A 15,984-nucleotide genomic window follows, 5' to 3' on the forward strand; every position below is an offset into this window, starting at 1 on the left:
AAGTCGTGTTTTTACCACTTCAAGAAGCAACACCTCATGATTTCATAGGGCCTTTCTTCCCAAAACTTTAAAATGGTTTAGTGTTATTTATTTCACTAATTCTTACATTAAGATAGGGGTAGGAACTTAAAATTAGGAACTAATTGTTCAATTAACAACACTTTGGAAAGTAAAATGTCAAAATTTATTGGAGTTTCATTTTGAGACAAAAGAGGGAAAATGTAGGGACCTGTACATTACATGTCACCAGACATAGCTTAGTAATGACAGGTTTGGAGTTTGCTGCTCCCTGACCGTGCACAGTGTTGTGGACACCTGAGAACTAGCGAGCACTGTTACAGCAGGTAATGTGAAGGCGCAGAATCAGAGCAAGGGCTGGGAACAGTTTTGTTTGGTGTTTATGTACTATATTGAACAAGGATCTGAGGGAAACCCAAATTTTCTGTTCCGAATTTTACCTTGACCCGATGCTTTGGGCTTCTATTATCCCTGCACTTTCTCTCCTCTATGTTACTTTTCCCAATAACCAAATTTTGGGAAAGGAATACTGTCTTTGGGAGCTTAAATTTATTTTCATAATCTCTTAGCACAATTTTTTCTAAGTTCAGTGGCATTCAAATTATCATGGCCCCTTTCCTCTAAGGGTGTCAGTTTAAACATTAGTTCTTACTAGGGGCCAGGGGCCATGCTTACCGCTGGTTTTTGACAATGTGACATTATGATATATATATATATATATACACATATATATATACTGGTTTTCGTCCACGGTTCCTGGCTCGTGCTACTCTCCGACCTCCTGTCCTCCTTTCACCTGCTCCTTTTTCTCCCCGAGGCAGGAAATTCTCTGACCCACCTTAGCTGACTGTAGGTCACAAGACCCCCATTTCAGGAGGGGCCCTGCCCTGTGCCCAGGAGGAAGAGATTCTGCACAGAGAGGCTGAGAAGAATCTGAACAAACAGGCCTCGCTGGCTTTCCCCACCCAGTCTGTTAGTGTTAGATCAGACCCTTTTGGTTCAGTCACATTTCTACGTGGCTGCCCATGCTTCAGTCATGCCTACATGATGAAGGTTCCATAAAAACCCAAGAGCACAGGGTTCAGGGAGCTTCTGGATAACTGAACACGTGGAGGATCCTGGAGAGTGGTGCTCCCGGGGAAACTCTGTGCTCCTTCCCCCTGCCTCACCCTGTGCGTCTGTGTATTTTGTGATACCCTTTATAATAAACCAGTAAATGTCAGTACGTGTTTCCCTGAGTTCTGTGAGCCTCTCAAGAAAACTAATTGAACCCGAGGAGGGGACCAGTGGGAACCCTGATTTATAGCTGGTTGGTCACAAGTTCCAGAGGTCTGGGCTTGTGACTGGCATCTGAAGTGGGGGCGTCTTGGGGACTGAGCCCTCATCCTGTGGGATCTGACACTGTCTGCAGGTAGACAGTGTCGGAGTTGAACTGGAGGACACCCAGCTGGTGTCTGCTGAGAAACTGCTTGCTTGCTTGCTTGCTTGCTTGCTTGCTTAGTGGGAAGAAATCCCCACACATGTGAACACGGAAGCTGGTCTTCTGTGTTGGTGGTGCTCTGAGAGCAGAGGAAAGCCAGTGTGTTTCCCACTCACTCAGAAAGTGCATAAGGTAAAAATGGACCCCACAACACAAAGTTTACAGTCTAGCAAGGAGTTTCCACTGATCTAAAATTGTGGTTTGCTACTTTGTTACTAATGTTAGCAGAACACAGGCAACTTGATCAGTTGCTTATTAGGTTGCAATTTGATGGCAGCAATGGATCACTCTGGGACTGTCTTAGTGCTACTAAGTGTCAGTGCTTTTAATAGAAAAAAACAAAACCCTACAATTTCCTGTCTCTGAGAAACCTATCTGAGTGCTTCGTATGTGCTGCAGAGAAACAGAGGACGTGTGCATGAGATAAACCCAGATTTCCTGCCAGGACTGATTGCTGGAATCAAGGGCTCCCACCAGATAGCCCTTTGGTTCTGTAAACAAGAATTTCCAGGATGGTACTTTTTTTCTTTATTTCTATTTTTCATTTTTAGTTGTCCTGCCCTTTCAAACTTTTCATGATGAAAAATTTCAAATATATACATGAATAGAAAGAACAGTAATGAACATCCAGCTACAATAATTACTCATTTTGAAAATCTCATTTCATTTATATACGAGTATGCATTTCTAACATATGGTCTTTCTTTTACATAATCATGATGCCATTAGTACAACTATGAAAATTAGTAATAATTCCTTAATATCTAATACTCAGTCCATATTTAAATTTCCCCAATAGTTTTTCATATTTCTTTTTCTTGCTGGTTTGAGTCAGGATTCAAACAAGATTTACAGCTGGCCCTCAATATCTGTGGGTTCCGCATCCATGGATGCAACTAAATACAGTTTGAAAATACTCGGGGAAAAAAACTCCACAAAGTTCCTAAAAGCAAAACTTGAATTTGCTACACACCTAGAACTACACTGAATCTGCATGAACGAAGTGTTGTGCAGGCAGTTATTAGGGACTGTAAGTAATCTACAGATGATTTAAAATATACGGGAGGATGAGCATAGGTTATATGCTCAAATATTACACCTTTTTATATAAAGGACTTCAGCATCCAAGGAGTTTGGTATTTGTGGGGGGTCCTGGAACCAATCTCCCAGGGATACTGAGGGACGACTGTGGATATTGCCTTTTGTTGTGTCACTTAAGTTTCTTTTAATGTGTAACAGTCTTCCCTCCCTGCTCCCATTCCTTGAAGAAACCCAATCATTTGTCTTACAGAATGTCCTACATTTTGGATTTGGCTGATTGCTTCTTTGTGGTCTTTTAATCTCCCTCCCCCCCATATTTAACATTAACGCTTCTTCATATTTTCTACTGTTTCTAAAGTATATGCTATTAGAACCTAAAAACAAAAATACTCTGATGACACTGAAGGCATTTAATGCACAGAGGGTGATGCTAGAAATAGATCAGTTAGGAGGCAGACAAGTCAGTCTGGGAGAAATCTGAGCTACAATCACAATTTGAGAGCTACCAACATATAAAAGGTAACTGAAGGGGGTGGCTGGCCGTTTGACTCAGTTGGTTAGAGTGCCATATTACACACCAAGGTCAAGGGCTCAGCCAAAGTTTCAGTCAAAGTTTTGGGTTCCCCATCCTGACCAGCCTCCAAAAAAAATAAAACAAAAACAAAAACAAAACCCATGAAATGGGGGAGTGGGTGAGATCACCCATGGAAAATGGAGTCCAAGATGGAAGCTTGGGGAAACCTAACATCAAAGATGTGGGTAGAGGAAGACTGTAAAAGATACCGAGAAGTAGAGATCTGTGGATGAAAACCCAAGGGTGGACTCACAGGAGCTTAGGACAGTTTCAAGAAGGAGTAGCTCAGCACATGATGCATTTGTAAACATATGTAAATGAAAACTTATGAAGTGGGTAACTTTATATTCACTGGGATTTGTTAAAATTAACCTATACATTTATCTTAAGGAAATAACCACAAAGTGCATCATGGAAGACAAGGTGTTTGGACTTACTTGGGAGAGTGATGAACTAAAGGCTGCTGGCAGTGATAAAAATGAATTACAATCTTTACAGTCTTGGTGAAACTGAGTTCTAAAATCTAAGAAGTCCCACTTTTCTGTGAAATCAATCCTTATTTTGAAAGCATCTACTATGTGCTCACCACTATACCCTGACAAGCATGTGACATGATCTCTGGTTACATTTTTTCTTTCTATTTACTGTATTTACCACACTCACCACTCCTCCAGTCAGTGTCTGGTATTTGATCACAGGATTCACTGATGAGTTGTGACATAGATGTCCTGTCTGTGCCTCTGTTTCCTTCTCTTTAACTCAATCACTTGACTAGATCAAGTTTTTTTTTTTTTAATTGATTAAACATATTCAAGGGGCAAAAGCTGTCAGCACTTGTGCCCAAGCTGTGATGAGCAAATCAATGCTATCAGCGTGCCCACCACCTCAAATTGCAATTATTCTCTATGTCCCCCACCCAACCTCTCCCCCTCGGTTCTGGCAACCCTAGGTTTGTTTTCTCCTTCTGCAAGTTCAACAAACCACTGTGGTCTTTCCTTCCTTCTTTCTGTCTTAGCTCCCACTTATGAGTGAGCACATGCAGTATTTTTCCCTCTGTGCCAGGCTTATTTCACTTAACATAATTTTCTCTAAGCTCATCCATGTTGCTGCGAATGGCAGAATTTCATTCTTTTTTATGGCTGAGTAGTATTCCATTGTGTGTATGTGTGTATGTATATATATATATATATATATATATATATATATATATATATACATACACACATACACACACACCACATTTTCCTTATCCAGTCATCCATCAATGGACATTTACATTGGTTCCATACCTTGGCTATTGTAATAGAGCTGCGATGAACCTGGGAGTGCAGGTATCCCTTTGACATGTTTTCTATTCCTTTGGGTATATACCCAGAAATGGGATTGCCGGATCATATGGTAGACCTGTAGTTTGAGAAGTCTCCATACTGTTTTCCACAGTGCTCTACTAATCTACAGTCCCACCAGCAGTGTGGAAGAGTTCCCCTTTCTCTGCATCCTCACCAGCATTTGTTATTCTCAATCTTTTTTGATTATAGCCAGTCTCACTGGCTGATATCTCAGTGTGGTTTTGATTTGCATTTCCCTGATGATTAGTGATGTTGAGCTGTTTTCACGTACCTGTTGGCCACTGTATGTCCTCCTCTGAAAAATGGCTATTCAGCTCCTTTGCCCATTTTTTAATTGGGTTATTTGGTTTTTTATTGTGAAGTTGTCTGAGTTCTTTGTATATTCTGGATATTAATCCCGTTAATGTATAGTTTGCAAATATGTTCTCCCATTCTATAGGTTGTCTTTTCATTCTGTTGATTGCTTCCTTCACTATGCAGAAAAACATGTCCCCCCAAAACTTAATCCCCACTGTAACTGTTCAGGGTGGGAATTCCTGTTACAGAATTGAAAGGTGGGGCCTTGAAAATGTGATTAGACTGTAGGACCACGCCATACTGAATGGATTAATAATGGTGGTCAGAGGCGTGGTACTGAGGGCTTTCAGAGGGAAACATGAAGAGTCTGTCCCGCTCTTTGCTCCACCATATCATGATGTGATAACCTGCTGTAATTGTCACCACTATCATGGCCTTCACCAAATGTATTCTCTGGACTTGGTACTTCCAGCCTCCAAACTGTAAGCAATAAATTTCGGTTTCTTTATAAATCACCCAGTTCCAGATATTTTGTTATAAACAACAGAAACGATCCACAATGGTGGACTGAGGGTTTTCATCAGAATCATCAGGAGGGCTTGTTAAATAGACTGCTGGCCTCACACCTAGTTTCCGATTCAATGAGGACAAGAGAACCTGCATTTCTAACGGTTCCCAGGAGGTGCCACGCAGCTGCTCTGGGGACCATTCTCTGAGGACCCTTCTACTTTCTCCGTCTAAAAGTATGCTCCCTCAGCAAAAGCGCATTACCTACACTTAGTAATAGATTCAACACGATCCATTATCCATCTCTAATGAAAATTCTCTATTTCTTCTATTGTAGCAAAATATACCGACATAAAACTTAGCCTTTTAACCATTAAGTGTACATTTTAGCAGCATTAAGAGTAATAACATTGCTGGGCAACAATTACCACCACTCAGCTCCAGAGCTTTTTCATCTTCCCAAAATGAAACCGTCTTCCTAAACCGAGGCTCCGTGTGCATCAAACAACTCTCCATTCTCCCCTCCCCCAGCCCCTGCGACCACCACGTCTACTTTATATTTCTATGAATTTGACTACTTTAGGTACCTCATATAAGCGGAATCATAAAGCATCTGTCCTTTTTTGTGACTGGCTTATCATTTAGCTTATTTATGTCTTCGAGTTTCATCAGTATTATAGCGTGTGTCGGGATTTCATTTACAGCTGAATAGTGCGTTGTATGCAGATATCACGTTTTGTTTACTCATTCATCTGTTGATAGACACGTGTCCATCAACTTCATTGATGGGTGAGCTGCTCCCACCTTTTGACTGTGGTGAATGATGAACACGGATGTACAAGTGTCTGAGTCCCTACTTTCAGTTGTTTTGGACACATATCCGCAAGTAGAATTTCTAGATCGTATGGTAATTCTGTTTAACCTTCTGAAAAATTGCCACAATTTTCCCCACAGGAGGTGCACGATTTTACATTGCGACCAGCAGTGTGAAGGGTTCCAGTTTCCTTACATCCTCACCAGCACGCGTTCTAGTCTATTTTGATAACAGCCACCCAAACAGGTGTGAAGTGGTATTTCATGGTGGTTTTGATTTGCATTTCCCTAATGATTAGAGACGCTGAACATCTTTTTGTGTGTTTATTGACCATTTGCATATTTTCTTTGGAGAAATGTTTATTCACCTCCTTTTGCCTATTTTTAATTTTTTTTTTTTTTTGCTGAGCTCATTACACTTTAAAGTAAACTTTAAATTGTAAGCTCCTTAGAGGCAGGAATCATACGTTTTTATTTTCCTTTAAAACCCCCCCTGCAAAGCTTAACAGAGCATGTGACTATGCAGACATTATTTGTTGAATGAAAACAATGGCTTAACATTTTCAGTCTTAGCTTCTTACACCTTAGGTAAGTCCCCGGTGGTCTGTGTTAGTCTGCTGAAAGCTGTCAAGAGGCAGGACCACAGCTACAGAGGCTCTTTGAATATCACCTCACACTGCACTAAAACAATCAGACATTTAAAACACGCTTTCTGATATGCCTTTGATGAACTTGGCAGCATGTGGTATTTTTCTATTTGGCGATCACTGTAAATTTGATACTAACTCTGAAAATAATATTTAATCTTGGGTTCATCCTTGAACACCTTTTTGGAATTCAGGAGCCCACACTGGGCAATCAAGGTGGTCTGATATAATGGAGATTTTTCCTGTCAATCAAGATATGAGCAATCAATCTCAGTGCTGCTGTTAACTTTGTTTATGGTTGTAGAGGTAAACCTCGTGGTGGCTCTGAAACATTAGAAAAATACTGACCATCTTAGGTTCAGGAAGAATTAGTGAAATGCCTGTTTTTGAAATAGGCTCTAGAAACAAAGCTTCAGTTGATAATGATATTTTTATAAAAACTAATTTTAGAAGTAAAAAGCTTCCCACATAGAATCTCAGCAAAATAAGCTTTCTCCCAGTTTTGTTTTAAAGAATGAGATGCTGTAGTTCCAAAATTGAATAAGTATTTATTGTTCCAGAAGGTACATTGCTTTTTATACATATTTCATAAATGATACAGGATTTTACACATGTTCAATATTTTGCTATTTGTTTAAAGGACTTCTCTCCATGTATTCCCTCCCTTACCTCCCACACACCCCAAAATGATTTGCTGATTGCACTGTGCTGTTTCTTCTTAAAAACCCTACACACAAACAGGATAAATGTTTTAAAAATAATTCACACAACAAAAATAAGTGAGGGATTGAACGACTGGGGGGGGTGGCGGGAGGAAGTGGGAGGGGACTGGGAGGTGCAGACATACATCCTTTCATTCTGTCATGCCAGTGGAAGGGGTGGTGGCGGCAGCAGCAGCAGCCCTGGCTGGCCTTCAACCTCTGCAAGGCACCTGGAGTCTGGGTTTGTCATTTAACGTTTTTCCTTTCATACAGAGTGATCCCAAAGGAGGAAGAAGAAGCGTGAAACCCTTGCCACAATGAGGAGGGATGAGTCATGTGAAAGAAAAAAGCCAATCAGCAGTGTGGCAAAGCCCCATCATCCTTCCCATCCTGCCCACAGTGGCCAAAAACAGGATATTAGACACAGATTTCTTTGACTCTTCAAGTGCAGATGTTATCTGAAAATATGGTAGAAAATATTTTGATAGAGTATAAGATTAATTCTTCTTTCTCAATTAAAGATAAGAAAAAAATAGGGTGGAGAGGGAGGGCTGAAGAAAGCCACAGAAATGTATTCCTGTATAAAGATAAATTGCACCCTTTGAGACCCACACACTTGGTTTACAGTGACTAAAGTGGTGGAGGTGGGAGGGCTCGAAGACAGCTGCAAGTGTTTGTCCTTCGGAACAAACAAAGCCTCCAGACAAGGTAGTGCCATCTGAGTAGCCTGGAATGCTGTCACACAAGTGGATTAACAGCAATGAAATCATTCTGGTTCTGAAATGGCTATAGAGCCATGATTTTTAGCCAATTTGTAAACCTTACATCTTCCTGATTTGGTAATTTAGCTGAACGCCCCACCCTGATTTGAGTTATGGAGGGAGAAGGGATTATCAATGAGATAGGTATATAAAGGAGGAAAATTTTTCCTCCTCTGAAAGACTAATTAGCAAAAAACCAAATCAAAACAAAAAAACTCATGCAGTGTTGCCAGTGATTTCTAGAAACTGATCCAGAATACTGAGATATACAGACATTTAAGAAGTGTCAATCATCAAACAGTCATAAGCTGGAATTAATTATCATACGGATAAAATTAGTGTAACCAACACGTATAGGTAGGTAGTCAGAAAAAGGGTACAGAAGGGAGAGATTCCTGGTAACTTTGCAGAGACTGAGTCCAAATTAAAATAAATGCTAATGATATGTGCTCAGACTCTGTTTGCCACCCACATATCATGAGGATTTGCTTTTCTGGTGCATTTATTTACTCCTATGTCAAAAATAAGAAAAGTTAAATAAAAAAATTAGCGCTGAGTGGGGTGCTGGTGTGTTACTGGTTTGCTGACCCTGCAAAGAAGATGCAGGAAAAGAACACCCCAAGCATCATTTTCTCTTTATGAATCTCTCAACTATATAACAGCATCATTTTCATCCAGAAATTGAGATGCTTGATTAAGACAATATTCACTAAGCCCTTTGAGCTTATATTCCACAATGCCCGATCCTCAGATTTTAACATTCTTTCTTCCCTAAGATCTTTTTGCTTTTGTTTTTATAATTAAAAGTAAAAACCCTCAACCCCCACATGGTTCCCAGCTTCCACCTGCAGTGCTTCAGTTAAAAAGGCAAACAGGTGTCTTTTCTGCCGGGATTCAGAGGCTCTTTGCAGATCAATCTTTTTCACCGATTTGTCGGAGGGGCAGATGTACTTGTAATGGGTCTCTCAGTCTCTTAAGGTCCATTTCTGCCTAAAAAAGAAAGAAAAGGTGAGAAAAACTGGCTACTGAAGATTTCAATGACATTACTGCCTACTGAGAGAAAGAAACTGTCTTCCATTATTTTGAGTCAGAGAGATCTCAATTACTCTCAAACTAAGAGTGCCTCAGAAGACAAAGGGCTTTAACCCAAGACATAGGACAAACAAAGGGAGAATAATGGAAGTCTGTCCTTGGCAGTTTCAGCTGTCAACAAAACTCCAGAAAAGACAGTGCTATCAACAGGGTAGGGCTCAGGGGCCTAAGAATGTAGGGAGCATCTGAGACGTACATATCCATAGTGTTGTCTAAAGGGAGAAGCCCTTTCACAAACCTTTGCCTGGGGCCAGAACTTACACTACTCAAGACTTTATTTATTCATTCAGTATTTGTTTAAGGTTTTCACTTAGCCAGTGAATTTTAAAACAGGGATGTGCAGTCAACTTCAGCACTTTCAAAACTCATACATGCTTGGACCTCACCCCTGAGGAGGTGGATTAATAAGCAAGCCTAGGGTGGGGCTAAAGCATCTGTATTTTTAACAGCTCCAGAGATGATTCTGATGCACTGCCTCCAGTTGAGAACCACTGCACATAGCAACAGAAGACATGTCCATTTTGGCCAAGGCAGGAAAATGGATCAAGCCTATTCAAAGCACAACCCCATCACCAGAAGAGACAGATAAGGCAGAGATGGTCCAGAGAAGAGCAGCTGAACATTAAAGAGAATGGAAGAGCTCCTAGAGATTGCTCAAAAATCCCTAAATTTGCCAAAGACTATGGAGAAAAGGAATGAGGATTTATTCACCAAAATCAAAAATATCAGAGTGAGGAAAGCACATCTGAAAATTTAAGAGGTAGATTTATGAAAAATAAAATGTATCAATATTTTAAAAAGCATCTTCTAGTTTAATAATCTCTGACCTGTGCCTGGCAAAGATTTCTAGTAGTCTTTCTCTCTTATCTGGATTTTACTTTTGCCCCATTGCTACCACACAGTTTAGATGAAAAATCTTTAGGTCAATTATTGTAGAAAGATTAAAAAGAAGAGAGAAAAGTAAAAATAGACAACTCTAAAGAAACAAAATGAAAAAAAGTAAAAGTAAAACTTCCAGAAGTTTCAATTGCTAAAGTTAATAGGATAGACAGGACACACCATCTTTTCATCTGCTTATGTTATAAAACTTTCTGGAGAGGTGTCCATGGCTAAAATAGTCTTTTTTATCAACCAAGGAATAATTTACACAGGAAGAAGAGGGTTGAATCATCCTTTCAGTTTACCCATTTGAAGTACTATGATTATGAATAATAATAATGATGCCATACAGCATGGAGCTGGGGTTTATTTTAATTTTCGCAAAACTTACCTGAGCAATTGCATCCTTGAGTTGATTGTATTTCTCTAAGTCAAAACGTGTCTTTTTGGCTCCTTTATGGAAAAATAATAAGTACTGTCTGTCTCTGGCTTCTGGATAAACATATTCCTACAAAGGGAAAGAGAAACAATTATTAGTCCTTAGCGTAGTAACCTCACAAAATAAGCATTTACTAATTGTTGATTAGATTCAACACATACGCATGTGTATGTATGCTGACATGTACTGTATTAAATATTTAATTACTCCTTAAAGATTTTTTGTCATGAAACATGTATGGAAGAGTACACACAAATAATGTGTATCACAATGAATCAACACACAATAAACATGCTAATCATCATCAGATTAAAAGAAAAAACAAAAAAACAAAAAAACACTGACAACCCAGAAACTCCCCTCCTGACCTTTCCCAATTACCAACACTTCTTTCCTCCAAAAGTCATCAATCACTATCTTGACATTTATGGTAATTGTTTCTTGCTTTCTTTATAATTTTCCTCCTTAAGCATGCACCACCCTCCTAAGCTCTACAGCTTAGTTTTACCTGTTTTTTGAATTTCATAAAATGTAGTCATGTAGTATGCATTGTGTATGGCTACTTTCACTCAATATTATGTTTGTGAGATTCATCTTTTGTGTGCAGATGTAGTCTACTCATTTCCATTGCTATGTTATATTATACTGTATGACTACATCACAATTTATTCACCCATTTTACTGTTGATAGACTTTTGGGTTGTTTATAAGTTTTGGCTATTAGGAATAATGCTGCTAAGAACATTTCTGGACTTATCTCTTCTGTTGAATATATACCTAGGAGTGGAAGTCCTAGATCATAGGGTATGCATGTGTTCAAATTTAAGAAGTGATGTCAAACATGTTTCCAAAATGGTAGTACTGATTATATTCCTATCAGCAGGATATGAGAATTACCATCACTCCACATCCCTGCCGATACTTTGTATTGTCAGTTTAAGAAATGTTAGCCATCTGGTGTGTATGCAGTAGTACTATCTCATTTTTTAAAAACAGATTTATTGAGATATAATTCATATACCGTACAATTTACCCATTTAAACTTTAATATTCAGACATATGGACCAATGGAACAGAATAGAGAACCCAGAAATAAATCCACATATCTACAGCCAGATGACCTTTTACAAGGCACCAAAAACATACATTGAGAAAAGGACAGCCTCTTCAATAAATGGTACTGGGAAAACTGGATATCTGTATGCAGAAAGAATGAAACTAGAGCCCTATCTCTCACTATATACTAAAATCAACTCAAAATGGATTCAAGACTTAAATGTAAGACCTGAAAGTATAAAACTACTAGAAGAAAACATAGGGGAAACACTCCAAGAAATTGGTCTGGGCAAAAGTTTTATGGAGAATTCTAAAGCACAAGCAACAAAACAGACAAATGGGACTACCTCAAACTATAAAGCTTCTGCACAGCAAAGAATATAATCATCAGAATAAAGAGGCAACCTGCAGAATGGAAGAAAATATTTGCAAACTATTCATCCAACAAAAGATTGATATCCAGAATATACAAGGAACTTAACAGCCAAAAAATAAATAATCCAACTAAAAAATGGGCAAATGACCTGAATTAACATTTCTGAAATGAAGACATACAAATGGACAACAGGTATATATATATATTAAAAAAAAACTCAATATCACCAATTATCAGGGAAATGCAAATCAAAACCACAGTGAGATATAATCTTACCCTGGTTAGAATGGCTGTTATCAAAAAACAATACACAAACGCTGGTGAGGATGCAGAGAGAAGGGAACTCATAAAATGTTGGTGGGAATGTAAATTAGTAGAGCCATTTTGGAAAACAGTATGGAGGTTTCTCAAAAAACTAAAAATAGAAATATCCTGTGATCCAGCATTCTTACAACTGGGCATTTATCCAAAGGAAAGGAAATGAGCATATTGAAGAGATATCTGCACCCCCATGTTTACTGCAGCACTATTCACAATAGCCAAGATATGGAATCAATGTAGGTGTCCATCAACAGATGAATTAATAAAGAAAATGTCATATATATACACAATGAAATACTACTCAGCCATAAAAAAGAATGAAATCCTGTCATTTGCAGCAACATGGATGAGCCTGGAAGGCATTACATTAAGTGAAATAAGTCAGGCACTGAAAGATAAATATTGCATGTTCTCACTCATGTGAGAACTAGAAAAAAAAAGTTGAGTTTACAGAAGTAGAGAGGAAAATTGAGGTTACTAGAGGCTGGGAAGGGCGGGGGAAGAGGGACAGGGAGGGTTGCTTAATGGATACAAAGTTACAGCTAGATAGGAAAAATAAGTTCTCATGGTCTGAAGTGGTGCTAGGTATTTATCATTAACAATAATTTATTGTATGTTTTCAAATGGCTGGAAGAAAGGAGCTCAAATGCTCTTAATCACAAACTAAATTTTTACAATGATGGATATGCTAATTACCCTGATTTGATCATCACAGGTTATATACATGCATTGAAATATATCTCTATACCACATAAATATGTACAATTATTACATGTCAATTAAAAAAATAAAAAATTAAAAAATAAAAAAAACTAAAAAAAAGAATAAAGTATAATATCTAATGGTTTGTAGGATAGTCACAGAATTGTGCAACCACTACTACAATTTTAGAACATTTTCATCACCCCCCCCCAAAAAAAACACCATACGCTTTAACAGTCACTTTCCATCTCCCCCAACACCCCAAGTTCTAGGCAACTGCTAATCTATTTTCTGTCTCTATAGATGTGCCTACTCTAGACATTTCATATAAGTGGGGAATCATACAACATGCGGCCTTTTGTGTCTGGCTTCTCTCACTTAGCATAAGGTTTTCAAGGTTTATCCATTTGTGGCATGTATCAGTATTTCATTTCTTTTTATTGCCAAATAATATTCCATTGAGTAGATATACCCTATTTTATTTATCCATTTATTAGCTGACAGCATTTGGGTCGTTTCCACTTTTTGGCTGTTATGAATCATGTTGCTATGAACATTTGTATACAAGTTTTTGTGTGGACATAAGTTCTTATTTCTCTTGGAGTTGCACAGCATGTTCCTGATCACTCTCAAGGCTGAGGCTTTTTCACTTCATATATTATCGGTCATTTGCATATGCTCTTTTAGATGTGCCTATTCAAATCTCTTGCATTGTTTTTCTATTGGATTATCTGTCTTTTTCTTATTGATTACTCTGGATATGGATCCCACGTTGGGTATACATGCTGTAAATATCTCCAGCCTGTTCACCCTCTTCTTGCTGTCCTTTAATAAACAGAAGTTAACTTTGCTTACAGTGTAAGGATGGGGCTGCTTCAATTTTTTATATAGATATTCAATTGTCCTAGCAGCATTTACTTTACTTTCTTTGTAGTGCCATCTTTTTAAAATCAAAAGTTCATTTATACTGGATCTGTTTTTGCACTTATATTCTATTAGTCTATCCTTTTGCCACTGTCCTAATTACTGAAGTGCTATAACTAAAGCTGTAGTCTTCATCTCTGATGGGGCAAATCCTCTTACCTAGTTTTTCTTCAGGTGTTTATTGGCTTCTCTTAGTTCTCTACATTTCCATATAAATTTTAAAAGCAGATTATTCAAATCTCTTCCCCAATTTCCAAATATGTTGGGATTTTGGCTGGGATTGAACTGAATCTAATATATATCAGTTTGGACAGAACTGACATTCTTACACAGAGGTCTTGCACATCTTGTACACAATTTATTTATAGGTATTTTAAAAAGTCATTTTAAGTTTCATTTTTCTAATCATTTGTTGCTGACATACAAAGATGGAATTGATTTATGTACACTGACCTTGTATCCAGTAGTAACCTTATGAAACTCACTTATGGATTCTAACCAATGATCTGTACTTTACTTTTGTATTTTTTATGTATAAAATCTATGAATAATGTAAGTTTTCTTTCTTTTCAATCTTTATATCTTTCATATCTATTAGGCCTCACAATCAGCTTAGCATAAGCACAGCCACGTTAACCGCTTCCTTTCCTGCCTCCCCTTCATTTAAGTGCTTTCGGAGAAAAATCGGATATTGTGCAAAACAGAATCTTGTACAAAACAGGAAAACTGCAGAACCATTACAAAGTGCTGAATGCTCAGAGTAGTTTACCCAACCCCTTCTCAAAACATACTCTCCATCCAAACCCCTTCCCCTAATTCAAACCCTATAAAACCTCTACTAGTCTGTATGGGGGCAGGAACTGATCTTTCAGTCTCCCTTCCAGGTTTGCTGGAAATAAACTCCTGGTGTGGCAAACATTTGGCTCAGAGTCCTTTAATTCCTTTGTCTTCCTGACCTAACGATATCTTTTTCTTGCCTTCTGTGCTGGCTAGGGCCTCCTGTTCAAAGCGGAAAACAAGTGGTACTTTTACTCTATTCCCAGACAATGAAGGGACATTAGAATACTTTTAATATTTTTCCCTTTGGCTTTGGCTTTTGAAGTTTTACCATTAATGTGTCTAGAAGTGACTTTCATTTTCTTTATATTGGTTGATATTTGTTGGGATTCTTAAATCTGTAAATTGGTATCTTTCATCATTTTGGAAAATTCTTAGCCTATTAGCTATTTAAATATTGTTTCTTCCCATCCTCTCTTTCTTCTCCTGAGAATCCAATAAAATTAGATACACATTAGGCCTTTTCACCGTATACTCCGTGTCTCTTATCCTTCCCTGGATTTTACATCTTTTTGTCTTTCCATACTTCATTTTGGATAGTTTCTTCTGACTTATTCCAGGTCACTATTTCTCTCTTTAGTTACATCTAATCTGCTATTAAATTCATCCATTATATTTCATTCCTAGAATTTTCATTTGGTTCTCCAAAAAAAGTCAAGTTATCTGCCAATATTCTAAACCTTGTATTTATCTCCTTGAATATAGTAAGTATAATTATTTTAAAGGCTATATCTGACAATACCAATATTTGCAGCCTTTGTGTGTGTCTGTTTCTAATGTCTCTTGTTTTTGTAGGCATTTCCTTGTGTATCTACTTATTTTTGCTTGTATGCCTAACTTCATGTTTACAAAATTATTTGTAGAAATAATTTAAGGTTTAGGGTAATGTTATCTCCTCCCAGGGATGATTTATGCTCGCTTCTACCTGGAATCTGTGAGCACTAGCACTCTGGGAATACCATATTCTAGGAGTACCCCAATCCAATTTACAGGATTGAGATGAATAAAAGCTAAGCTACAGTCTCTGAGAGAACCTACAACAGGTTCATCCTTAACCTACAGTGGTAGCCTTTAGAGATTCCAAGCCAAAGCAAGAGTGTTTCACCTACTTTAGTGATCCCTGGGACACCAATCTCTATGGCTTTGATCCCCATAGCTTCTTGGCCTCTC

The 15,984-nt window shown here is 38.1% G+C and overlaps 1 protein-coding gene across 4 annotated transcripts in view; it reads right to left on the reverse strand.

The window, feature by feature from the left end:
• Positions 1 to 7,254: 7,254 nt before the first annotated feature.
• The window catches only part of MCU (mitochondrial calcium uniporter), a 201,157-nt gene continuing 192,427 nt past the window's right edge, over positions 7,255 to 15,984 (reverse strand). For 3 of the 4 annotated variants that reach the window (XM_063103230.1, XM_063103228.1, XM_063103231.1), the window contains 2 exons: positions 10,551 to 10,667; positions 7,255 to 9,178 (listed from right to left, as the gene is read on the reverse strand). In XM_063103230.1, coding sequence (XP_062959300.1) covers positions 9,101 to 9,178; positions 10,551 to 10,667 — 195 coding nt within the window. In that variant the 3' untranslated portion in view covers positions 7,255 to 9,100. The remainder of the gene's footprint in view (positions 9,179 to 10,550; positions 10,668 to 15,984) is intronic. The other variant, XM_063103229.1, reaches the window with a different exon arrangement.

This window comes from Cynocephalus volans, chromosome 7 (assembly GCF_027409185.1).
Source record: "Cynocephalus volans isolate mCynVol1 chromosome 7, mCynVol1.pri, whole genome shotgun sequence".
Lineage (NCBI taxonomy): Eukaryota > Metazoa > Chordata > Mammalia > Dermoptera > Cynocephalidae > Cynocephalus > Cynocephalus volans.